The sequence below is a fragment of the Callithrix jacchus genome, chromosome 3 (genome assembly GCF_049354715.1).
Source record: "Callithrix jacchus isolate 240 chromosome 3, calJac240_pri, whole genome shotgun sequence".
NCBI lineage: Eukaryota > Metazoa > Chordata > Mammalia > Primates > Cebidae > Callithrix > Callithrix jacchus.
This window is the reverse complement of record NC_133504.1, coordinates 180,506,771-180,533,983: the sequence shown is the minus strand read 5'-3', so window position 1 is coordinate 180,533,983 and position 27,213 is coordinate 180,506,771. Positions and strand designations below refer to the sequence as shown.

Here is a 27,213-nt window from a genome sequence, read left to right as displayed (position 1 = left end):
CAATCAGACTCAGACAACCCACTGATTTCTTCAAGTCCTTGGTAGCATCAGAATAATACACACGTGCCTAAGAGTGGCCCCAGTGTAGAGGACAGAACTGCTGACTTGAAGGACCCTTACACAGGGCGATGAGACATCTCCAAGGAAACCTGTTCAGACCAATGACTGAGGATGAAGCAAGATAATGGGGATGTCTCTGTGGATGCTGGTGAAGATGGATGACTGTAAAGACCAAATGGACCTGCCTCCTTAAAAAGCATCCAGAACTTGTTCATGATCCTGGGAAAATAAATGAGACAGACCACTCAGGGACAAGAAGGGCTTCAGACAAAAATTAAGTTTATTGTAGAAAAATAAAGGAGTATTTCTTTCATTCCTGATCTTGTGAGTTTATGCACTGAACATTCCATTTTAATCTGGATGAGAAGGTAGAAGTGGAGTTAGCTGGCAAGTGTGGGGGCATATGGCCAGACAAAACTTATGTTTCATTCCTAATTGAATGCCCTCATTTTACAAACCAGTAAATGGAGGGCCTGAGAGATGAAGCAAATTGTTCATAATCATATAGCAAACTAGAATTTGGGTCTTCTAACTTTCAGGCCCACACGGTCTCCTAAAATAGTTGTTGAAGTTTTTCCAAAAGCAATAGAATGGGAGTGCTATGTCCTAGGTTGTAATGAACCAAAGCACTGAAGTTGAGCCATTTCCCCAAAGTGTAATTGCTTAGTGTTTCAGCCTTAAGGAAAAAGCCTTCCTGGGAAAGCAAAGCTAACAGTCTCTACATTTCAACCTTCAGTTACGCCTGAGGACATGTAACTACTGCATCTCAGTGGTTGGCCTGAGGAATTTTCATTTACAGAGTATACTTGTATAAGGTTTGGCTCAAACAATGGCATGGGCCTATGACTATCAACTAATTGTTTCAGTTCTGTGGCCACCCCAATACCTTTCAACAGGATTTATTCTTAAGGCAGGACTGCTTGTGAGAATCTCTGCTAATGAGTCTATGTTGAACTCTTGATCCAAGTAACACAGGACCATTTAACAATCTAAATTATTGTGTTGCTTAGTTTAGTTGCTTAACTTTAGTTGCAGTGACCGAAACCTGCACTGAACTGGCTTAGGTAAGCCCATGAGCTTCTTACATGGATGCTGGGCCTGGATGCTGGGCCTCACAGAACTTAACCATAGATATATGTTTAAACTCCAGGACACAATGGAACCAGGAAGGTGAATGCCATCAAAAGCTCTACCTCCGGCCGGGCACGGTGGCTCACTCCTGTAATCCCAGCACTTTGGGAGGCCGAGGCGGGTGGATCACGAGGTCAAGAGATCGAGACCATCCTGGTCAACATGGTGAAACCCCGTCTCTACTAAAAATACAAAAAATTAGCTGGGCATGGTGGCGCGTGCCTGTAATCCCAGCTACTCAGGAGGCCGAGGCAGGAGAATTACCTGAACCCAGGAGGCAGAGGTTGCGGTGAGCCGAGTTCGCACCATTGCACTCTAGCCTGGGTAACAAGAGCGAAACTCCGTCTCAAAAAAAAAAAAAACCTCTACCTCCATCTTTCATTTCTAAGACAGTGTATCATTCTTAAATTTTGTATTCCTAGAGATAGGTTCAGCCCTGAACTGACCATCTTGGCTAGAGAGCATGAGCCACACTGGAGTATTCCTGCTTTCGCCTCCATTTAAGGATGAGGTAGGGACAGAGAGGACCACTGTAGGCACCAAGTGCTAATTTTACTATTTATTAAGTACAGGGCTCTGAGCTAGGTTCTGGGAGAGAAGGGAAGCAAGGGAACCAAAAAATTGAAGTACGAGATTCTTTCCTCAAAGAGCCTCCTGTGTTAAAACGAAAAATGGCATAATATGGCCTGGCAAGTGCCACCATTATGTTGAATAGATAGAATGAAATCCAATCTTACACAGGGCTTAGATTCTGGAGTTAGCAAGCCAGGCAAAACAAGTCCCATAGCCAACTCTGTATGCCCTAAGTACTTGAATCATACCCAACACGATATTCATCCATGAGTGACAAGCAGGACCAAAATTGACTCAAAGGACCCAGTTCCACATCTCCTGTCTCCCATCTCATTCCAGGATATATTCTTCACTGAATAGACTCGAAGTCAGAATCATCCACACTGTTTTTAGCAGTCTCTCTCCTCACTTTCTTGTACTAAGTGCATGGAGTTAAATCTTTAGGGGTTAAACACATATGAGCTGTGACTCATTAACTTGGCAAAGCCATGCAGCATTGAGCTTGGGAACTAGGATCCAAGGCCAGGGGTGCCTAACTTTTCAGTCCACAATTCCGGTCTTTATACCAGGCAGTATTCCAGAGTTACCTCATACCCCATTATTTAGGTCATTTAAAGCTGGAAGTTCTCTACTGCTCTTCCTTGGGAACCCCTGACCCCCACCCCAGGAGCAGTACAGAGCTTGGCTCAGGTGGGTCCACATGAATTGGGCTGGCATAGTCTGGGCTGAGCTGAATTAAGAGGTCAGCCAGACCAGCACAGAGGGTGGGATGCCATTCACTTTCCTAGGTTGTATATGCTATGAAGAGCTTATCAAGGGGATGTTTACAAATGGGGGACCTTGCTGTTTTTAACAGATTAAATGTAACATATTGGTTCAGAGACCTGACAGCCCATTTGCATGAAGTGTTAGTTTACACTTGACTCTTTCCCTGTACAGTAGGCAGATAGAGAGGCCACCGGGTTGACAGGGAGGAGGCTGGTCAAGCCCAGAGCTTCCATTAAGCAGTTAAGCATGGGCTGTCTGGAGTCTGGTATAGCCTTGCATACAGCCAAACCTCCCACTTCACTCTTTCTTAAATAGTGATAGAAAACCTTCCATCCAACCCTGCTACGACCCTTTCTGAACAACTCATGCCAAGGCTCTTTCCTGCCTAACAACCCAGAAGAACATAACTGTTGTGGCTTTGATCATGTATTCAGTTCACAACCATGTCAGACAAGCCAGAGACTCCAGGGCAGGTCCATTATGTTTTCTGATCTGGACTAAGAAAATCAGCCCTCCGGGAAGCTTCAGTTGGTTAGCTTTGCTTTCCCAGGAAAACTTTTTCCTTAAGGCTGAAACACCAAGCAATTTCACTTTGGGGAAGTGGCTTAACTTCAATGCTTTGGTTTTTTTTTTCAATCTAGTGCATAGTGCTATTGCTTTTGGAAGAACCTCAGCAAACTATGTTAAGAGGCAGTGTGGGCCTGTAAGTTAGAAGACCCAAATCCTAAATGACATCCATCGTGCCCTAATCTGTGTCAGCTGCTCTCATTTCCTTGATCTCATTTAATCTCAGAATTATTCTGAGAGGTAGGTACTACTCTCTTCATTGTGCAAATAAAAAACTGGAGGCTCAGAGAGATAGAGTTAACCAAAACAATGCAATGTACAGGTGGCAGAACTGGAATTCAGACTCAGATCAGATTTGAACACGTGTTCTTTTCACAACACCACACGGCCTAATTCAGATAGCCTAAATTTTCTAGGAGAAAGAGATGTTTGTTGTTTACAGAACCCTTGTGTTGACTGGGCTGGCAGTGAAATCCACAAGGCAACTATTTTTAATCATCAATGATCATAAGAATCAACTCGGGATTGTGTGGAAAGTACAAATTCTCAGAGATTCAGAGACTATGGATTTGTAGTTCGGCCCAGCAAGCTGCATTTTCAATAGTAAGCAGCTTCACTGATTCTAGTGCCGGTTGACTGGTATCACTCCAGGCGTGCACGGTCTCAGTGGGAGGGGTCATCAGTTCCTATCCCGTTGCTTTTTTCAGATTCTTTTGGATGTTCACCCAGTAGTCACAGTCCTCTTTCTAGAACTGGAATCTGGTTCAGATATCCTGTGGCCATGCACTTCAGTGAAGGATAAAAGGCTCTCTCTCCAAGGTGAAACTTGGATGGTCTAAATCAATGGTTCTCAATCTTAGATGCACATCAGAGCTCCCTGGAGTGTACACATGTTCACACACACACACACGTTTGTGCAACAAGATACCACAGGAACCCAATTAAATCAACCTCTAAGGGTAGAACCTAGATATCTGTAATTATTTTTAAAGCTCCCCAGTTTGTTCTCAGCCACAGTTGAGAATCACTGGCCCTGCCCATTTCCCTTATTGTTTGTCTTGGATGAATATTTGTTAAAATCCTAGCCCAAAAAACTGATAAGAGGTCTTCTGGGAAGTGGGGCTTTGGGGAAATGTATTCCTTTTTTAAAAAGAGATGTGAGGACAGGACAAGGCATCTTTCCTCTTTTTGACCTTTGCATTTTGTGATATAAAGATGTGATGCCTGGAGTTATTTCAGCTGTCTCGGGATCATGAGGGAGCCAGCCTAAGAGCCACGGGCTAAGGATGGCAGAAAAGAAAGGAAAAAAACTGGGAACTTGGTGGTAACTTTGGGCAAGTTAATTAAACAACTCTGGAATCACCTCACCCTGAACATACTTCTTATGAGAGGTGTTTTTTTTTGTTTTTGTTTTTTTTTTTTTTGAGACAGAATGTCACTCTGTCACCCAGCTGGAGTGCAATGGTACAATCTGGCTCACTGCAACTTCCATCTCCCAGGTTCAAGCAATTCTCCTGCCTCAGCCTCCCAAGTAGCTGGGATTACAGGCATGCACCACCACGCCCAGCTAACTTTTGTATTTTTAGTAGAGACAGGCTTTCACCCCGTTGGCCGGGCTGGCCTCCAACTCCTGACCTCAAATGATCCGCCCGCCTCAGCCTCCCAAAATACTGGGATTACAGGCATGAGCCACTATACCTGGCCGATTAATATTCTTAATTTAAGACATGTTAAGTTGGATATTGTTATTTGCAGCCAAAATAATCTCAACAGATATAACTATTATGGAATTTCACCTGCTTACTGCCTGTGCTGTTTCTAAGAGGGGTATAAGTACATCAGCAACTGGGGCTCACAGGACAAGATGGCCTAGACTCAGTCTTGACGGCCAAAAAACTTTAAGTGCAGTGAGCCCTAGGCATTGCCATTAAATAACTAGTTGCCTTGAGAGTTATTCCAATAATACCTGTGACATTTACTATGCATTAACTGCAAGCCAGGTACTGTACAATGCAAAGTGCTATAGCTACGCCATCTCATTCCATCCTTAAGATTTCCCAGGGAGATACATATTATCATCCGTGTTTTACACATTAGGAAACTGAGAACCAGAAAAGCTAAGGAATTTGGCCAAGGTCACATAGCACATGAGTGGCAGAGACAGGATGCTAACCCCAATCTGTCAAACTCAAGATATTTCTTCTGGTACCATGTTGTTTCATTTTCCTATGGCTTATGAAGCTCTGTGGGTTCACACATTCACTGAAGTGCTTAACTATGCGAATAAAACGCATTCATCATTGTAATCCCTAATGGAGATAACAGAAATATTAGCAAAGCCTGAAGTGAAAACAGTTTGAGTGAGGCCTAATTTTTTACAGGACCGAGGAACAATTTACTTTATCACAGCAAAGAATTTTATTTGACAAATGCATACTTTATCATCTCTGGTCTGCTGAAAATGTAAGCTTACATTTTCCTAGCTATAAAATTAAAATAATTTTGGCTCCAAAAACTCAAAAGAAATCCCATTCTAGGTTCACGTCTTTCTCTGGAAATTTGAATGCTAGATATGGAGCCTTAAGAAATGCCATTTCCGTCAGGCAGGACAGACTCTGGAGTGGGTAAGGTCAGGGTTCAAAACCTGGTTCTGCTTCTTGCTGACCATGTGACCTTGGACATGACATTTCACTACTCCAAGTCTCAGCTTCCTGATCTGTAAGATGAGAATGACAACTCTCATTTCAGGCCTGGGATGGGGTTTAAATCAGATACCCTGTGTAAGTTGCCTGGCAAAGCGGGTGTGCTATGAAGGTTGGCTGTTATGAAAATATATACAAAGGGCCCAGCATGGAGCCTGGTACATAGCAGCTACTCTAAATCTTTCAGCCCTTCCCTCTATCTTCCCTCTTCTGTTCTTCATCTTCAACCATCTTCAGGGGTGGGCCTCCAAAGACAGAACCAAAACCAAACAGGATGAGGCCCTTCTGTACTTGGTTGTGAAAGGAGTGGCGAGACAGTGCCCACATCTTGGTTTGCTCAGCATTCTGGCAGCTTTCTACAGCATCATCCCTACACCCTGACCCAACATAGAGAAGCCAGCCAGTCTGCTAGGGAGCCACCTGTCAACTGGAAGACAAATTTGAGAAAAAGTCAGAGGATCAGAGTAAGGGATAGAAGAAGGGGAAGGGTGGAGTGAGATTTCAACAAGGGAGGGACTATTTCAAGGGAATCTGAACTGCTAATGAGAGAAGCAAAAGACAAGACCTCAGCAAAGGATTACCTATCCACAATCAAAGGGGAGCCACGAGTTCTCTATTAGGGTTGGTTAGTCAAAACTGCATTCCAAGTCCCATTTTAAAAAGCAGACAGAAAAGACCAACCATTCACATACTTGTTTAGAATTGCTATGTTTTTGAGGTCCTTCCCCCATAATTAGAACTTCTTCTTAGCCCCATGAAGTTCTCAGGGCAGCCACCATGGTTATCATATCCATTTTATAGATTTGCAAACTGAAGCTCACTGCTGGCAATATGTCCTTGGTCAAATAACGGAAAGGTACATAAAAAGATGAGTATGTCCAGTGGTTCCTAAAAGAACCCAGAGCCCTGCATCTGGGGAGGATTTCAGGTGATTCTGATAATCAACCAGGTTTGGTGACCATTGATATCACTCAACAAACTCACTGCAGAGAAAGAAACAGAGCCTGACAAAGGTGGAGGACTCCGCCCAAGATCACTCAAATTACGAGTGGCTGAGACAAGTTTAGTCCTTCGGCTTACTGTCTCCATGGCAGAGCTCTTGCCAGCTCACTCCATGGGCTGTGGGCTGTTTGGTTACTCATTACAACCTACAATATAGATAGATTTTATTTATTCAGTAAACCTTTATTGGGGACATCTTTGGTGCCAGACACCAGATTCTTGGCCTTAGAGAGTTCACAGTCTAAAAGAGAATGGGACAAGTAGCCTCATGGCTGCAGGATGTGGCATAGCGGTGCTACCAGAGGAGGTATGATATACAAGCGAGGGGGTGTAAGAGGAGTCAGTAACTTCTGCCCAGCAGGCTTCAGAGGAAGGGAGAAAAAAATCAGGAAAACAAAGGCTCCTTATATGGAAGGTTGGTTACCTTTGTTTTAATAAGCCACTTGTGTGCTGTGACTTTATACAACTCAAGTTAGAATAAACGATTTTGAGTGAAAGGTTTCTAAGGATATTTACTGGGTGTAAAAGAAACAATCTGACACTACTAAAATATGTTCAGACCAAAATAGAGGCACCAGGAAAACGTCCCTCTAGGCAGCATGGATCTTCACTACCGTGTGGAGATCATGTCTGCCTCTGCTCACAGTTATTGATGAAAGTCAGTTCTCATCAGTGCTGTGTAGGAGATTAGCCAAGCCAGTGCACTCACTAAACCTACATGCAGAATTTACTGTTTCCAGTGTTGCCAAGGTCACAGGGAAGTGGACACTTTCATGTGCAATTAGCAATAAAGTTAGGACAATATTTCTGAAGGGCGGTTTGGCAAAATTTATGAAGATATAAGAAATTTTCAAAATACTCTTTGAACCTTCCATTCTACTTCTAGGAATTTATCCTGAGGGTAAATAAAGAATAGCAAATATGGAAAGATATACATAGGGTATTCAACAAAGCATAGTTTATAATAATAGTGAAAGCTTGGGGAAAAGGCAAGTGTCCATAAATAGGAGAATGATGAACTAAATCATCATAAAACTTTATACTTGAAAATCATTAAGTCAATAATACTGATGGACATGTATACTTAGGGATGTAGAAAAATGCTTGCATCACTCAGTGAAAAAAGCAAATTTCCCAATTATTTATTTAATATAATGTAACTTGTATGTAAGTATAGCTTCCAGATATGTGTATTTACATAGAGAGAGAAATCTGGCAGGTAGCTTTTAACCAAAATGTCAGTAATATTGACCAGGGGAGGGGGTGATTCTAATTTATTTTTCTGTATATTATTGTACAATATTTATATGATCAGAACAAATAATAGGATTACTTTCATTGGAGACTAAAATCTTTTTGTTCTTTATTTTATTCTTGAGCATAAAGTTTCCATTTTAGGAGACTAAATTTTTTGAAGAAATTAGTCCTAAGCAATAGGAAAATCCAACCTGATTTAATGAGATTGAATATATTCATTCTTTATTTTTATGGGCTCCTTTTCTAAATAGAGACTCATGTCATTGATTTACATATTCAATCATAAAAACAGTTTGTTGGTTCACTTGAAACTATGTAATAAGCACCTACTCTGAACCTGGCAGGGGGATGCTGCAACATGAGGCATATAACATGATGGGTGAGAAGTCAGGCAGATCTGAATTTGCATCCTTAACCTGTAACTCATGGGTGCACAACCTCAGCTAAGCTATTAAACTGCTCTGAGCTTCACTTTTCTCATCTGTCAGAGATGATACAAATACCCATGGTATTAGTTATTTATTGCTGTGAAGCAAATTACTCCAAGACTCAGGGACTTACAACAACAATGATAATTTATTATCTCATAATCTTTGGATCTGAAATTTGGGGGCAGTTCAGCTAGGTGTTTCTAGCTCTGGGTCTTTGGTGAGGCTGCAGTTGCATGAAGGCCTAACTAAGGCTGGAGGATTTGCTTCCAAGCTGGCTGTTAGCAAAGGACTGGCAAGTTGGTGCTGGCTATTGGTGAAAGGTCTTCTCTCCATAGCCGTCTCCACATTGCTGCTCGAGTGTCCTCACAGCATGGTGTCTGGCTTCTCCCAGAAGGGGCAATTCAAGGGGCCAAGGAGGAAGTTGACAATACCTTTTATGACCTCGCCTCGAAGATTACACACCACATCTATAAGTACTCTATGGGTCGTGGGTTATCGCTGATTTAACATGAGAGGGGATTCACAAAGGTGAATGCCAGGAGGCAAGAATCATCGGAACCATCTTGAAGGCTGACTACCACATATGTGAAATGAGAAAATGCTTACAAAGAGCTCAGTGTACCTATACCGAACCCATAATAAATAAGCCACAGTGATAAGACATAGTGCATATAACTGCATTCAACAAATAGGCCCCACATTCCTGCTCTTGTCCGAAGTCCTGTTTTTCTCAGATGAGGAAACTGAGCCCAGAGAGGCTAAGTGGTTTGACTAGTCATACGTGGAGTTAGTTTTTGAGCTAGGAGAAAAAGCACGTTTTCTACCTTGCCCCATTCGGGCTCTTTCTTCCCCTAGAGGAAATCTCCGCGAAGATGCAGACTGAGGAATCACTTGCTACAACAAAGTGCTCACTAGAATTGAAGATGAACAGATGTTTTAGAAAGAAGGGTAGTGAAGCTGTTAGAGCTGATTCTGAATGTCAGGCTCAGGAATTTGTTTTCCTTTGATGGGAAAGACAATAGGAAGCCATTGAGAAGGTTTAAATGAAAAAGAGACTTAAACATAGCTGTGCATTCAGCAGATTGTGGAGGTCTCTAAAGAGAAAGCCTGTTGGAGCAGTCCAGGCATCTGAGGATACAGGCTGCAATAGTGGGAAAGGAGAAGGGGCTGGAGAGTCACAGCATCTAGGAATCATATCCCTGTGCAACCTGTGGATTCTAGATTAAATAAGGATTAGGGGACTAAGGCAAAAGGCTTAGGTGAGGCCAGCTAAAGAGGTGGTGTACAGGCTGCACCAGGGATGTCTGCTTCCCTCTCCCCAGCCTATAGCCCTGAGTCAGCCTCAATCTACCATGTAGGAGGCCTAAGGACAGTCAATATGACTTCGAAAAAGGACATTAAAACAAATAGTCTGCACTTCTCTTGTTTCCATCTCTCCAGCATGGAAAACTGATGCTACAAAGAGCTAGGCAAAATGGAGTGTATGCAGTTCTGAGCTCAGCTCAAAGGGCGCTCCTCTACTGAACGGCTCACTTCCCGTGGGAGAGGATGCTACGATGTGAGGGTTGTTACACTCAAGGTTTTCTGTCCAAGCCTCACCTCCTCTATTAAATCTGTCCCCCAACTCCCCTTTAGGTACAACTGACCTGCTGTCTGCCCTGCATACACGTACCACAGACGGATTCTCTCCTGAAACCTAGAGTGCCACAATGCCCTGCTAACTAACCTGCTTCCTTCTCCAGCCCCAAACCTCCCCAAGAGTAGTAGATGCTGTGGATCCCAAGTTCCTAGCGCCTTCCTAGCCTGAACACTATGATTTTACTCTCTGAAAATGTTAGATAAATACTTTTCTCACCTAATTTCATCAGCTTTACATCCAGAAACAGGTTTACAGTCACAAGGGATGTAACCTGGGTTCCAGAGGGCTGAATCCAGTCTATCCATAGGGCCCTACTATCCAAAGGGCCACCAGTGTTGTGGATTTATCACCCATTTTCCAGGACAGCAAAATGTCTTGTTTTAAAAAGAAATAGTAAGACAGTTTTCTAAAAGAAGGAAATAAAGTGACTTGAGAAAGAAACACATTTTTTCTAACTGGCACAAAAGCTCTGTATAGGCTAGTCGTGGTCCTATCCATATATAGCTTTTAGTTGGTCAATGTAACTTTAAAAACTGAATCGAAGTGGCTTTAGGCAGGGCACATGCTCTCCAGCTTGTCAATCCCCACCGCTCTCTATGGTTTTGCACTTTTAACCTCTGTTACATTTATTTATTTACCACCTAGCCCCTGAAGGCTTGTAAGTTTGCAACACTGCAACATGATACGAAACTCATAAAGCAATTCCTTCCATCTTTGGGAAGCAAATGTTTTCAAGGTTCTTTATTAGGCTGAGAAAATCTTCCCATAGCCTCTCTCTACCCCTTCTATTTCTACGGTACTATAGGTCCTATAGTACAAATAGAACCTTTTTCTAAAGCACATTCTCTTACTTATTCGAAGTCTATCAGCAGAGTCTATGTAAGGCCTTCTCTTTTCCATATTAAACATACTGCCTTCCTTCAAATATTTCCTATGACATTGAAGCCCTTTACTATAATCTGAATGTGACTTATTATCCTCTTTAAAGAGCGGCATCCGTAGATGCACTTTGTTGTAGCAAAATCCTTTGCAATTCAAAGTGTAATGCAAAAGCCGGTGGCATTTGCATCACTTGGGAGCCTGTTATAAATGCATAACCTCAGACCGACCCCGCACCTACTGAATCAAGATCCACAAGTGATTCATATGCACACATCTAATTAATGTAGGCTAAGATTATGCTACCTTGTGAGAGCAATTGTGTTATACTGTCAACCCTGTTTCCCGTTATTTGAAATTCCTGTTTTTTTCCCACACTCACTGCTAAGCTACATCTTCTTATATTAGTTTGATTGCAGCACGTAACAATCTGATTACCTTTTGATGAATTACCCACATGCTCGGACTATGAACTTGTGGGCAAGACACAGATCATATTCATCTCTGTTTTTGGTGCCAAGCAAAGGGCCTAGTACATAATAGATGCTAATATAAGAAGTAACCAAAAAATAAAATAACACCAAATATGAAGAAAAAATTAACTCTGTGCTAAACAGTTCAAGGCATGGCTGGATCCAGGGCTCAAAGATGGTGACAGGGACTTGGATCATTGCCACTTTCCACCTCTGCTTTCTTGGCATCAGCGCCATCCTTGGTCAAGCTCTCCTTCTGTGGCCTCAAGATGGCTGCCAGTGTCACTCAGAGCCACATCTTTTCTCATTCCAGTCCAGATGGCAAAGAGTCTTCTGAAAACTTTTAGAGGAAAACATTTCTTCTTTCCTTTTTCAGAAACCTTAGCAAATGTTCCTTCCAGTTTCATTAGCTATGATGGCGTTATCAGTTCATTTCAGAGCCAACTACTGAGGTGAGGGGGTTTAATATCCTAAGGGGTTTAAGCCAGTGAGAACCCACTCAGGAGGACGTAGAAGCAGTTGAAAATGGAGGGGGGCTCTATCAGGAAATTGGGAAATGGTTGGGAGAGGCGACCCATGGATGTCTACCGGTCTGCATCTCAGTTTCCTTTGAATCTTGCAACTGGTTTTCAGGATAGCCAAGATTACAGCAACGACTAGCACAGGTTACGGCCAGAAAACTTTGCCATTTTTAAATGACACACAAACATCACATTGTCTCAGTGACCAACATTCAAGGACCTGGTTTACCTCCTCCTGGAATAATAAAGCAGTCACAGGAGTTCTTTGGGCCACTCCAGAAACCACTCAAGAGTGGTTGGCCACACATAATAGAGGGTGCACTTGAAAGGCAGCATCCAATGACCAGTTCTGGGTGAAGACTTTTGTGTTTTTCAAAAGCTCAATAAGCAGAAGAAGTGACCACAATGTGTTTGAAACTTTATAGCATGTGTCTTCAGGAGACAAAGTGCCTAAAACTAGATGGAAAGACTTGTAATTTTTTTAAATTAAAAACTGTACACAGGAGAGGTAACAAAGTAAAATAAGCATGAATCCTACATTTTTGTTTCAAAAATAAAACCCGAGGTATGGGGAAAATTGTAATATGGAATTCAGAAATCCGCGTTGGCCATGTGCTGTACTGCATCTGCTTTCCTTGAGCCAAAAGGCTCTCAAAAACCAGTCATGCTTAGCTGAGAGAGACAGAAAGCCAAAGAGACTGAAGGCTGGCAGGAGGGTATAGAGGGGCAATTCCTGTTTCATCTGAGGGATCTGAAGGCAAACTTACCACCACCAGCCGCTGTGGACACATGCTACTGCTCAAGGTAGTCACTGTGCGAGGGAAGATGGACCACAGGGGCCCACTGCCGCTTCTTAAAAGAACAGCTTACACTAAGATCTATTTAACTCTCAGGAAGGGCATCAGTTACGTGATCTTCACAAATGAAAGGGAGCCTAAAACCAGTACCAGCCTAGTCCATTCTGTCACAGAAACACTTCGTGGAGGCCCTGGCTCTACCCCTTACTGAGGGAAGGCCTTTTGTATAATCACTTAGTCTCAGCTTCAGTTTCCTCTATGAGAGGAGGCAATAATTCCCCTGTCATAGATGAGTGTGAAAATAAAACAGTCCATGTAACAAAGGCCTAGAAATGTCCAGGACAAAGAATGCCTACCAACGTCATTTTCTTCCCTGCCTCCCTGTGCAGTACCATTCAGTGCTCTAAGTTTATAAACATACCACTAAAAAAATTTGGTCTCATAGACCTTTTGCAATTTCTCTCTGAAATTGCAAATTGAAATTTGTATGTATATGTTAAGTCATACTTTATTGTACTGTAATAATTGTATTGGGAGAAAAAAATTTTTTTAAAACTCTTCAGTTTTCACACAGATGGAGTTAAAATCAACACAAAAGGACCAAAAGGAGCATGGCCTCACCTTTTACTAAATGTAAGGCTTTGGACAAGTTTAGTTTAGTAGAAGTCTTCACTCAATCAGAGCTTTTAAAACAGCAGCAACAACAACAAACATCTCTCCCACTAGACTGAAACTCCTCAAGGGTTGAGATTTCATTTATTCAACTTTATATTCTATTAACATCCCTAGTCAGCTGGCCTTCACATATCAGGAAGATAAGCTGCAATAGCTTGAAGGGCATATCAACAGAAGGGCTGACAAGCCTGCTAAATTGTTATAAAATGAAAAATATAAAAATCAAAGTAGAAAGAGGTTGGGCCTACTAACAAGGAGAGTCACAATTTTGAAAATATTTCAATTATTTTTTTTAATTTATTGGCCTAGAGACAGATCTAACAAGTCCGGCTCTATGATTCCATGGTCTCTGTCAAGTTACTTTTTCTTTCTACACTTCAGTTTCCTTAGCCACATAAGGATGTGAGAAGTTTTCCAAAACCCCTTACAGCTCTAAAATTAAGTGGACAAATTTCTACACACACCTGTGCCAAATCTAACACAAAGACACACTGCTAGGCACTGTAAGAGACATGAGAGAGAAGAAACCAGAGCTGCCCTTCAATGAGCTCATGGATTATTAAACAATAAAAACAGGGGCACAAATAGCAGTGATTCAAGGCAGAAAGCTGCAGAGACAAGGACTGGCTTTTGGAGAGGTAACAGTGACTTTTGTTCCTGCTTCAATGTAGCAAATATGGAACACCCATCATGCCAGGCACTGTGTCTTAGCACAAAAAAGAATACAACTATGACCAAGACAAACAGAGTCCTGCCCTCACAGTGCCTAAAGGTTGGGTGCAGGAGGTAGGCATTTGGAGAAGGGGAGGGAATTCCCAGCAGAGGACCTATTGAGCAAAAACAGGAAAGCAGAGCATCACAAAGCAAATAGGAATGAATCCATAGCTCTGTTTGCAGATAAGTAGTGATGGTACAGTGGAGTGGGATGAGAAAAGGTAGGAAGGTAAGAGGCAGCTGATATGAAGCCCCTGAAATGCCAAGCTATGGAGTCCAGATTTTAATTGTTCCAACAAAATAACCTCACAACTCTAACTGACTGACTATACATTAAACTTAACAGAGTCACCTATTTTGTATCCAAATTATACACTGCCTTTCTGTAACAAAAAGGAAAATGTTTGAAAGAAAACTGCCAAAAGTAGTAATTTAAATAAATTTATTTGTGAAAGAGAAACTTCTGAACATCAGGTACAGTCTAATTCACAATGTCATTGTTAATTCTTGGGAGTCCTCTTAACGCAGTTTGGAAGAGAAATTCCATGTGGAACATCAGCGGAACATTTATCAAACATCATAAAGCCATGAAACCTGAGTATTACACAATACACAATGAGAAGCATACAGTAATAAAAATACAATATCAAATACTACTTTGTGAGTTACAAACTACAATATAAACAATTTAGGCCCCTTTTTAAAAAATGAAAAAATATTTCTATTCAGCCTCATTTCAAGCATTTTCCCTTAGATACAGCTTTATATATTTTTACTCACAATAGATAGCAAAAGAATGTTTTCATAAGTATCTGTAGGTAAAATATATTACTTGCTTAGTGTTTGCACTCTGAAGTATACTTTGACACATATGAGTTCAGATAAGAGAATGAAACTGTGATGTGGCAAAATGCTGGCTGATGATCAAGATTTGGATAGTTTTCCTATTAGGTTAAAAAAATTTACATCACTGAAAAAAGAAGCAAGGACATATAAAGAAACAACATCATTCTTTCTCAACAAAGCAGTCTAATTCCAGGGAATGGGTTTTCCATTTTGAATTCAAAGTGTGTGGTCCCAAAGTTGAATTCTTTCAAATCCAAGGAGCTGCCTGCCACTGTGAGGCAACAGTAATGACGAAGCAAGTTGGGAGGAAAGTGTTAACTGAACTATGGAGATGGTCACTGATAAAACAAGTTCCTAGAAATCCTCCGGCCCACCAGAGGTGAAGGGCAGCCAGAACTATCAACAGAAAAGAAAAATGTGCTCACTGAACTGCACACATAGAGCTTCTAGGAGGGTTAACAGTTCTTGACATAGGTTCCTGGTTGTAGTTTACAATATCTGCCTTCACCACTCTCTGTCATAAAAGAAAACAGAGTTATTATCAGGACATCAGAACATTTAGAAAGAGCTCCTTAAAGTATATTTTTATTTTCTGAACTTTGCTGAACTTCTGATGATGGATATCATAAATGAAGCAGGAGTTGATATAAAATAAACCAGACAAACAAAAGAAGAGTGGATTTTTTTTCCAAGGAGAGAATGGCAACTCAGCTATTGAGTTGTCCCTGGTTTTATGACATTAACTTATCACAAGTCTGATGAAAACTTGACAAATCAATAATGAAAAATTAAACCCTGATAATAATTTAAAGCGAAAGAATTTAAATGAATCATTCACACATATTTTAAATCAAAGAAAAGAACTCATTTCAAAGTAAAAAATATCATTATTGATTAATATTTCCATAAGCCATTATATTTAGCCGTAACTTCTCTTTGTTTACAGCAGTTTGTGAGTTTGTAAGAAAACATTTAAATGTTAAAGAGGATTCACATATAAAGCAGAAATGCTCTCAGAAACCCATTTTTAAATCTTTTCCAATTTCCAAAACTTTCCTCCAAAATCCCTAACTTATTTCCAAATGGCTCACTAATGGTTATGAATACAACTTTAACAAAATATGGTATAATGAAAAATTTAGAAAATTACTTCATGTTTTTAAAATAATTTAAACCAAAAGATACTTTCTTCCCTCCTTCCTTCTAATACTTCAAGAAATATCTAAAATGATACATTTAGCAATATGCTTACTATTCATCTCTAAGTAATACTTTAAAACAAATCCTTCACTGTTTTCAACTCTTTTACGAAGTCTGCACACACAAGCAGACAAAGAAGGGCAATTCAAGGCAAATTTTAAAAATACTCTTTCAATTACCAACCTATTTCAGGAAAAATGGTAAGGAATGAATAATGAAATAACTGCCTCAATTCTCCACTTCACTGCACATGTAATAAACACAACCATAAAGACAAATATGTTTAAAAGTAACTGAAATGTTATTTTAATTTGTTCCCAATTTCTTAATTCACGTCTCTTGGCAGGGGACCAATTTTTTAGTTCTAAATCAAGACTTATGCAATATTAATTTCCAATAATGTACAATAATCATCTGAACTTCCCTATTCATAAGGAATAAAGAACAAGATAGCATTCACTGGTTCTCCCATCCCACCTCCCTTAATTGTAATAATTTATCCCTTAATACCTGCACTACTGTACTGAACAGATTCTACTCTGAGCAGAGCTGGTATGTTGATTATCTTCTTCCGGGTACTTCACTATTTCTGCCCTGACAATACGCTGTCAATTCCATACAACATAAATGAGACAAAGAAGAAAGAATTAAAAAAAAAAAAGACAAAATGGAAAGTATATTCAATGGCTGAATAGAGAAGGAAACACCAAAGTAGAAAAATAAAATGTAAAAATTTCACAGAGACACACACACATACAAACAGCAGGATGTACACATACAAAAGGAAAGAAAAGGAACAAAGACCCAAGAAACACTATTCTTTATAACTCTATAATTACTGAAATAGATATGACCACTGAACTTCCCAAACTGTGAGTTCCATTTTTGATAATACAATTATATATAACATATATAATGCCCAGTATTTCAGAGGACTATGAAGAATTATGATGTTTTTCTGTTAAAGTACCATAAAAAGATTAATTCCATTTCCATTAACAAGCTTTACCCAAGATCAATGTGCCAGTCACTCTATACTGTGAGTGTGTGGGCGACTTACACAGAATCTATTCACAAGTTGCTGAGGACCTAATGGAAAGAGAAACACATATACAGCTAATTCCCATACAAGTTAAACACTTAACTGGTACACTTATAATATGCTATGGGAACACAAAGGAAGGAGTAATTAATTATCTTTGAAGGTGGGGAGAGGAATGAAGACATCAGAGGAAGTCATATGCCATTTACAGTGTTTATGTTTAATACTATTTATTACTTGTCCAAGACTTCCTTGTGATGCTCACTCCCCAATTCCTCCCAGTCCTAACCCTCATACTTCTAAATTCCATATAGAAACAAACAAGTTCAAAATGCAGTTGTAGGTCATATAAAAAAAATACATGAGGTACAACATTTAAGTACAACAGCTGTTGCTTTCAAATATCTAATAGTTTTACTACATACAAAATTATTTGTTATTACATTGTTATATTCTTAATTGCTATTACCCTTAGGATAAAAAATACCGCACAAGACAAATACATATGATAAAGATAACATGCTACCCAAATATTTTAGATTTAAAATTATCCTCACTATCCATGTGATTGCAAATATCTTATTTCAGGGATACTCATCCTTCATAATAGCATCTATTAATTTACTAAGATAGACCAAAAAGCATCTTAATATGAGCTGTCTGTGATTACATTTATAAACGAAGATTCTAGAAAGAACTAACAGTAAATGAATAGGATGCTGAAGCATACGATCATATTAGCCTTGGGTGGCTTCTGCTTAAGTTCTCTAGGAACAAGCAGCATTAGCTTTTGGACAAAACTCAAGATTTACTAGGCACTCAGCCTGATGCTATCAACAGAAGCATTACCAACTAACAAATGAGGTATGAGTTGAGGGGGTACATCAGTGAAATATTGTATACCATTATCTAACCTCCCCAAACTTAATTGTTTCATGCCAAACTATGGGTTACAATGAAGAGATGAGGTTTTCAGAATCAGTAAGCAACTCGTTAATCCAACCAAATGTTGGTTTAAGTCTTACCCTATAAATACAACCAGGTTACTGTCCTGTGCTCGAGACATTTTGATCCCAGTACTGACTAACGTAAATGACTTGGATTTCATTATTAATTTTAATCAAATTAGTGAAGAATTAACAAGACAGCATCTCTCTCAGGGGCTTTGTCTATTTGACATAAAGCTTTGTAAAATGTTTCCTAAAAGTAACCTGTAACCAAAGCTCTGCAGATACCAAATTTCGCTTTCTATGATTAGAAAAACGTAACTTCCATGTCATAAACTTCATGGTAGGTGATTTCACTGTAGTCAGCTTATTTAAAAGCCATTTATTGATGTTTTTAGAGGAAATGTTACCTGCAAAACACCAACCATTATTTTAAGAGCCACAACGTAAACTCAATTATTCTCTGCAATTTGTTGATGAAATGAAAATAACAAAGTGGCCCTAAAAGGAAAGGAGTCACATGGGTGAACACAAGTTTAAGCCTGATATTTTCAAAGAGCATTTGTCAAGTGGATACTGGAAATGGAAGTGGTGGCTATGGAGGGCATAAGCAAGAAAGCAACATGAGTTGGTGCAAAAAGGTGTAAGGTGTATAGATGGGCTCTTGCAGAGATGCTAAAGATAAATTTGGTCAACTGTGCAACTATACCTTACTCCAGATAATAGGAACGTATTTACCACTGCAAAAGCCATAGTTTGTCATGCCCAGGATATGGAGTAAACACACCCTGAAGGCTAAAACATCTGTCACTATCATTCATTCAAAGCCAATCACTATCCCAGGCATTGCAAACATTTAGGTAAATAATGCACAATCTCTGTTTTTTGAGATACATAAGAGTCTAGCATAGAAAATAGATGTGTAAACTACTGCAGAATATTCTGAGTGATGTACATTCAAAGTACAACAAGATTACAGAATACAATTTAAAGCATGGCTATAGGATATAATATGTTAAAAAGCACAGTACTTTCCACACAGGAGTTTTAAAAAAGCTACTCTTCTTCCATATATCAAAGAGACCATTATATGCTGCCAGTAAGAAAACATTGTGCAAGTTATTTACTTCTGTCTTCACAATTTTCTAATCTATAAAAACAAGGTTTACCTACATTATCTCTAAAATCCCATCTAGTTTTGAAATTTTATATTAAAAAATTAATTTAAAAGATGAATAGGAAAAAGAAAAATGGGATGTGACATGAGAATCCATTAAGCAATGTTCAATACCTGAGAATTAGAGTAGAATGTACAAAATGAGAAGATATGCTCCTCAAGAAAACAAGTGGTGTTTAGGATAAAAAAGAAATCCCAGTACAGTTTTAATAAACATACTGGGGAAAATGAACATAAAAAATTAACATCTGGGTAAAAAAAAATCTGAGGAAGATCAATACTCAGATAAAGCTAATAAGCAGAAAGGGCTCTTAAGATCAAAGGTTAAATGGGTACTTGCACTGTACAATTATTTGCCAATTAAGACGACCAAAATCTTGAGCATGTCTATCACATGCCAAGCCCAATGTGAGATACTTTCATATACAGTCTGAAAATAGTTTGAGGTGACAATAGGAATATATATTTTTAGCAAGTTTAATGAATATCTCAGACATGATATAAATTTTTGTTATTTTAAAAGCTAATACATATCTAGTTCAAACCAGACAGAAATTCATAGTTTATTAATTGGTAAGTAAAAATGTTGATGCTTAAAAATGTATTAAACTCTTAACACCAAGTAGGTATGGCAAAACTTCCTTGCAATTGAGACTGGAGGACACAAGACAGGACTCATCGGACTAAGCTTTTTCTTTATCGATTATCTAATGCATTCTTAAAGAGCTGATTGCTGGATTTCCTAAAAAATAGCAGTTGTAAATTTATATTTTCTCCTAAAGTTCTAAGTACTTTGCAAATAGAAAATCTAAACAACCTGGGAAACTAGAACACTTGTTAACAACAGTATGAATTCTTACACTATCTTAGAGGATTAATGGCGGGTCGGGGAGAAAGGGGAAGACTACATAAATGATGCAAATGGGACTACATAAATTAACCAAATTGGGAATTGTGAAAATGGATTTATAGTGTTCATTGTTTAAATGTTTGGCTGCCCCACTTATTCTGGGAGCTCCTTGAGGATAGGGACCTTCTTTTATTCATGTCTGTATCTCCAGATTCTAGTGTTGTCCCTGGCATTAAATAGACCCTCAAAGTATGTTTACTGTGCATTCACTTTCTTTTCTCTCTCTTCCTCTTCCTTGCCAAGCTTGCAAAATGTGTTGATATCTAATTTTATATATAACTCAAAAACAGGAGCAATCTAGGTTAGAAGTAAACTAGCAGAATCTCTTTAAATAATCAGTGAATGGAACTAGGACTAAACTCTCAAAATATTTATGTCCCAAACTAAGTTATTGTGGTAGAGCATCAATATCAATGTGACTGGTGAGTCTGCCATTTAACTCCTTCTCTATAAAATAATACAAAGTGCTTTCAAACATTCTCTTGAATCCCTCCAGTAATCTTTCAAATGTTGCAAAAACCACATGCAGTGTGTGTGTGTGTGTGTGTGCACGCGTGTGCATGCAAGCGAGTGCACGCGCTTGCTAACTGCACTTCCTTGTCTTTAAATGAACTTTCAAAAATGTTTCCACTAAGAAATATCAATTGTAAAACCAATAATTTAATTGGCAAAAACACCAAATTCATCAGGATCAAGAAAGGCTAATGAGGCTTCTTGCTATACACAAAGAATTTTGACCAACATATAGAGGGCTGCAGTAGCTTGAATTCACCTTCAAATGAATGCATTAAGAGTAAATGTCACCGACAAACTGAAGATAGAATTAAACCTCAAAGCATAATAAACAAGGTAGATGTGCAGGGAGGGTAGAGTGTTAACACATCTAATATCTCTTTATTTAAAATATACCAGAATGTTAAGCCAATATCTAAAGTCAAAATAGCAACTCTGTTGATCTTACAAGAAGAAGGAGCTAATGTTAATAAAGCTTCTCCAAATTTTGCCTTTCAAAAGTACCCAGTTGTTTCATCTCTCCAGAGGTCTACTTGTATCCTGCAATATTGCACAGCTCAGGCAGTACAAGGAATTCTTCGGTGCAGCCTCTCACCTGTAAAGCACCAGCCCATTATTCCCCGTCTCAGAAAGACCACCAATCATTGAGTTTCCCCTTTCTTCATTCCTCCAGGCAAGAAATCTCAGGGTTATCTTGGACTTCTACTACCTCTTATCCAATCATTCCATTAGCCCTATTGGTTCTTCTTTAAAATCTCCCTTATATCCATCCAGCTCTTCCCTTCCACCTTCACTCTGGTCCTTATTACATGGTGGCAGTAACTCAGTCTCCTTACCCCAATCTCCCTCCCATCCAACGACATACAAAAATATCCCATTAGGTTACTTCTATCTAAAAACTGCTTTCATCTATTGCCCTACCTCAAAATGATTATGAGTCAAATAAAATTAATCAACTTGGCATTCATAAATCCCCAAATCTGTTCCCAAACTCTTTATAGTCTGATACAAATGGTCATTAATTTTAAACAAACTGTTCCGTTTGCAAAATACAATCTAAGCTTTTGTACCCAGGTATATTGTTCATACCAGCTCCTCTTTCAGCCATTTTTTTCCTTTCACTCCAAAGTGCACAGTATACTTTCCCCAAGTATGGTAGAGTGAAAACACCAAGGGCACTGGTGTCAGAGAGACCTGGGTGTAAATCCTGGCTCAACCATTGCCCAACTAAGGGTTAGTGATCAAGTTACCTAATCTCTCCATAGTCTCATCTTCCTGATCATAAAATCATAAAATTTCACCTGATCCAGAGTTATTATGAGGATTAACTGAGATAATGCAGTCCCCCTGGCACATAACATATTAATTTTCTTTACTGAAAGCAGGGACATTTTAAAGTATTTTAATTCTTTTTTAGACCCACCACTAAACTGAGTATATAAGGTATGATCAATAAATCACTTATGATAATCACAGACTCTCTAATTAAGCAGAGAAAAACATTTTTCAGACAGAGAAACTAAAAAGGAAAGGAATCACTTGACCTCTGGGATCCAAGTTCTGTGTGATCAAGCAAATCATGGTGACTTCTCTTTCTTATATTCTCCTAGGCCCAAACCAAGTAACCACTTTTCATGTGCCTGGGAGCTAAACAGCACAAAGTATCTTAGTACCGTATCTGGCCACAGAAAGTGCTAAAACAAATATCTTAGAATGATGGGAATTAAAAGTAGCAAATGTTTAAAGCCTCAAATATTTTAATCAAGTCCTAGAGACAGCCACATCAGTCTAATAATTTTCGATATTTGCTTTGTTTTGAAACACACACACATACACATACGTGCACACACACACATACGTGCACACACACTCACGAAGGGACCCTGAGAATAAGATACAAAACTAACTCTAAAAGAATTAAAGAAAAATTTAAGGACGGGAAAAGGTAATTACACTTTTTAGTTGCACAGGGTTGGGAATGGGGTGGAAGAAATTGAGGGAAATCGTAAGTAGTTTGTTATTTCTAACCAAACCACTTCTGAAGTGTAACTTTATAGACTCTTGCTCTGATTTTTCATTCTCTCAAACATATAAATTAGTGGGATATTATAGTGGTATTTTAAAGTTCTTGGCTGCTGGTTGCATATCTTTTTCTTAGTGTAAGAGAACTATCTAGGAATAGTGAAAAAACTTAGAGATCCTTACTAATTAATAACACTATTAAACTGACAAAATAACATTAAAAACTAATATAATTACAGTCAAGGATGTCTTAAAAATGAATAGAAGCTCTGAAAAGAATTTAAATAAAAAGGTACAAAACAACATTGTCAGCACCTTAACTCATTAGTTAACTACTAATAAAAATTTCATTATACTAAGTATCTTTTTCCCAACAAAAGAGACACAACAAGGTTTGAAGGATATCATAATTTGGCAAAAAGTTAACATTCTCCATCTTCTGCAATCAACACTGACTCATGCATACAGTCTATGTCCAAAGCTTTTAAAGATACATACACAGAAGGCATAAATGGAAAATAATTTATGGGTCATAATTAATGCTTTGTAAGAAATTCATTAATTTTTTAAATATTAAGTTCAAGGTAATCACCTGTGACTGTTCTATTTCTGCTTTGTTTAATTTGATCCCAAGGATTTCAGCAGCAACTTTCTGAAAGCACAGGAAGACCTACGTAACAAAAACGGGTTTAAATGATGTCAAAGAGGTATGCTTAAGTTATCTTCAAATATACAGAATTTTCTTAAAAATGATAAACAGTAATAATTGTAAAAATATGATGTAGCAAGTGATTCCAAAAATAGCTTTGTCAAATGTCGCAACATTTTAAATATAATAATTTTTAAATTATTAATCCATAATTTAAAACTCCATGCAATTCAATGAATTGATCATTTTCTCTAAACATATACATTAAAGATTTACATGATGATTACAGCTACCACTTTAAAAAACAACAAAACAACATACTCACTAGTATAAAAACTCCATAATTCCTGGAGAAAATAAAATAATCTATACTTTACTACCCTAGCTTTTCGCTGCCCATTTTATGTTGGTTATTTTAGCCACCTTTAGCCTATCTTAAAGGGTCTTATTTTCAAATACTTTCATAATCTCTGTGCTTTTCATATCATTCCAACAAATTCTCCATGTATCTTGAGTAAAGCAACTTGGTATTCTTTACTATATTTTGTCAGTTCAGAGTAAAGAAAAATTATATTCCATTATGACTAAGCAAAAATTGACAAATATTTTTCTATATACCTTTCCACATATAGTTAGCTTATGCCAGGTCTACTATGATTATCAGAGTTCCAACCTTGACATTTACTGTAGTATAACTTATCTTTTCTTTATAAATGACCTATCATATTCTTATCCCTATTCATGATATGATTATTTATAAAATATTTATCAAAACTTTATTAATATTTATTTCTAACAAAAAAGGGATAAATATTCCTGATAGCTTTATGCCATTTGTACCCTAAGAAGCATAATATATTTTAGTTCACTGATGGTCAATGTTCAAGGAACAGCAGGAAAGGTACTGTGCTGGAGTGGAGAAAAAGTGTGGTTATAAAAGAAGATAAGCAAAGAGATGAAGGCAGTACAAAGCACGTAGAACCTGGCAGGCTACTGGAAGGACTTTGGCGTTTACTCCAAATGAAATGGAAGGCTTGGGAGGGTGGCCTAATGTGACTTTTATTTTAACAGCATTAGTCTGGTTGTTTTTTTGTTTGTTTTTTTTTTTTTTTTTTTTTTTTTTGAGACAGATTTTCACTCTTGTTACCCAGGCTGGAGTGCAATGGCGCGATCTCGGCTCACTGCAACCTCTGCCTCCTGGGTTCAGGCAATTCTCCTACCTCAGTGTCCTGAGTAGCTGGGATTACAGGCACGTGCCACCATGCCCAGCTAATTTTTTGTATCTTTAGTAGAGACGGGGTTTCACCATGTTGACTAGGATGGTCTCGATCTCTTGACCTCGTGATCCACCTGCCTCGGCCACCCAAAGTGCTGGGATTACAGGTGTGAACCACCGCGCCCGGCCTAGTCTGGTTGTTTGTATTAAGCATTCACTGTAGGAGACTAAGTATACAAAAAAAGAAATCAATCAAGTAAACTAATGTAAAAGATTATGAAGGCTGAACCAAAATGGTAGAAGTGGACACAGTAAGAAACAGTCAGTAGGTTCTGGATATATTTTCAAAGAACAGCCAAAGGGAATTGTTGACAGATGTGGGGTGTGAGAAAGACAGAGGAGTCAAAATTGGCTCCAAAACTTTTTGGTCTGAGCAACTGGTAGAATAGATCTGCTATTTATAAAAGTGAGGAAGACTGTGAGGAGAGAATATCAAAAGCTCAGTTCTAAACATCTTAAATTGGGGAGCCTGTTAAGACATTTAAGTGGAGATGTTGAGCAGGCAGTTAGATTTAAGAGTCTAAAGTTCAGGGGGAAAAGTCTTGGCAAAGCCAGAAGACTAAATAAAGCCACTAAGGGAATAAGTGTAGAAAAAGAGAAATCTAAGGACAGAAACTGAGCTGGGTGGAGAGATGAGAAAATTAGCGAAGGAGACTGACAGGGTAGTGAGTTAAGTAGGAAGAAAAACAGGAGGCGTTGTATCCTGGAAGCTAAATACAGAGAGTATTTCAAAGAGGAGAGAGTGATCACAATTATATATGTTGCTACTTAATCAAATAAGATGAGGGCTGAGTACTGACCATTGGATTCAGCAAAAAGGAGGCCACTGATGACCTGAATAATAGTAGTTTCAATAAAATATTGAGGCAAAAGTCTGCTGGAACTGTTAAAGAGAAATTTGGAAAAGAAGACCTAGAAACAACTCTTTCGAAACATCCAACTGGAAAGTGAAGGAAGGAAATAAGGCAACAGCTAGAAAAAAAATGAGGGATCAAGAGTTTTCTTGTTTTTATGATAAAAGAAGTCATAATATTTTGTATGGTGAAAGAATAATCTAGTAGATGGGAAAAATAATACACATGAAAGAGAGAGAAGTGATAAAGCAATATCCTTGATTCAGCAAATTATTCTCCTGGCCCTGGCTGGGAGAATAAATCCCATAGTAACCACAGAGAAGACAGAAGGTATGAGAACACATGGGGTAAGTAGGATGAGGTTAGACCTAACCTGAGGTTAGGTCAAATTTCTTATAGGAAACAAGGTTATCAGCTGAGAAAAGAGAGAAGGATGGTTTGAACATTTGAAGAAGAAAAGCTATGAAATAGTCATCTAGGTGAGGGAACAGGTGACAGATTAGGGATATATGGCATAATTACTGAGCAGCATTAGGGCCCGCTTGAGATTAGTGATTCTGAACTTAAAGTGAAACCTCCAGCATCCCTCTGTGATTTTTTTTGGTCATCTTCATGGGTACAGCCATTAAAAGTGGAGGCTTGGTTTAAAACAGAATTAACATTTAGCCAAGTGAGTCTGACAAAGTGAAAGAGAGAAAAGGGAATGGAGAGTATACACATAACAATGATTTGGACTGGCCATGAGATTTAAGTTCAGAAGAGAGAAAAATGAAGACATGAAAGTAGGTTAAGATTTCGCAAAAGTGTTAGGATCAATGTTTGTAGGCCTTGCTAGGGTTGAGAATGGTTGTCTTTGGGTAGTCAAGGGTGTGAAACAGAAGATGGTTGGTGGTGATTAGGATGCCTGATATTGAGATAATAGAAGAGCCACAGAAATCTGTAATGACAAGATCTGTAGTATGCGAGAGTGACTAAGGTGGAGGCAAGGATACTGAAATCACTAAGAATTATGACAGAGGTAATTTCAGAGAAAGCGTAGTAAAGCAAGAGCTCAATTAACTCCTTAAGCAATGAGAGGAAGTTACCCGGAGCTGGAGATGATTACAAGTCTTAAAGTATTGTCATACAAACAAACCATTTCAAAGTACTACTTGAAAAAAATAAAGGAGCTTTTTAATAGTGGTTCAACAGAAGTACACAAAAAAAATTAAGTGACCAGAAAATACAAGGTGGTTGAAAACAAGCTAAAATACTGTAAGTTAAAATAATTCTGAAATGGCAAAAAGACCCCAGGAAGATTAAGTGAGGGTAGAAGCTCAATGAATCCATGGATGACTTTATCTAGGATTATTGATATTATATATTTTTTATAAATAAAAATATATTTATATTTTTATATTATTTATATGTTTTTATAAATAATATTAAAATATATATATATTTTAAAAGGCATGGGTGGGTGAGTATGTGGCCATGTTCACATTGTCTGGGGGGAAAGGGTTCTAGGAGGCCAAAATTTTTAATGAGTCTGAACAAAAGAAAGATTAAACCCCGTTATATTATTCAGTATTTATTTTAGGTGTAAAAT

The 27,213-nt window shown here is 38.5% G+C and overlaps 1 protein-coding gene across 14 annotated transcripts in view; it reads right to left on the bottom strand.

Annotated features, from left to right (window-relative positions):
- Positions 1-27,213, bottom strand: part of RAB28 (RAB28, member RAS oncogene family) — a 303,321-nt gene that overhangs the window by 178,874 nt on the left and 97,234 nt on the right. For 8 of the 14 annotated variants that reach the window (XM_054253474.2, XM_078367512.1, XM_078367514.1 and 5 more), the window contains one exon: positions 23,439-23,516. In XM_054253474.2, the coding sequence (XP_054109449.1) occupies positions 23,439-23,516 (78 nt within the window). Of the gene's footprint in view, positions 1-14,614; positions 15,550-16,745; positions 16,841-17,295; positions 22,472-23,438; positions 23,517-27,213 lie in introns of those variants that run through there. The other 6 variants (XR_013533198.1, XM_008993590.6, XM_002745974.8 and 3 more) reach the window with 6 other exon arrangements.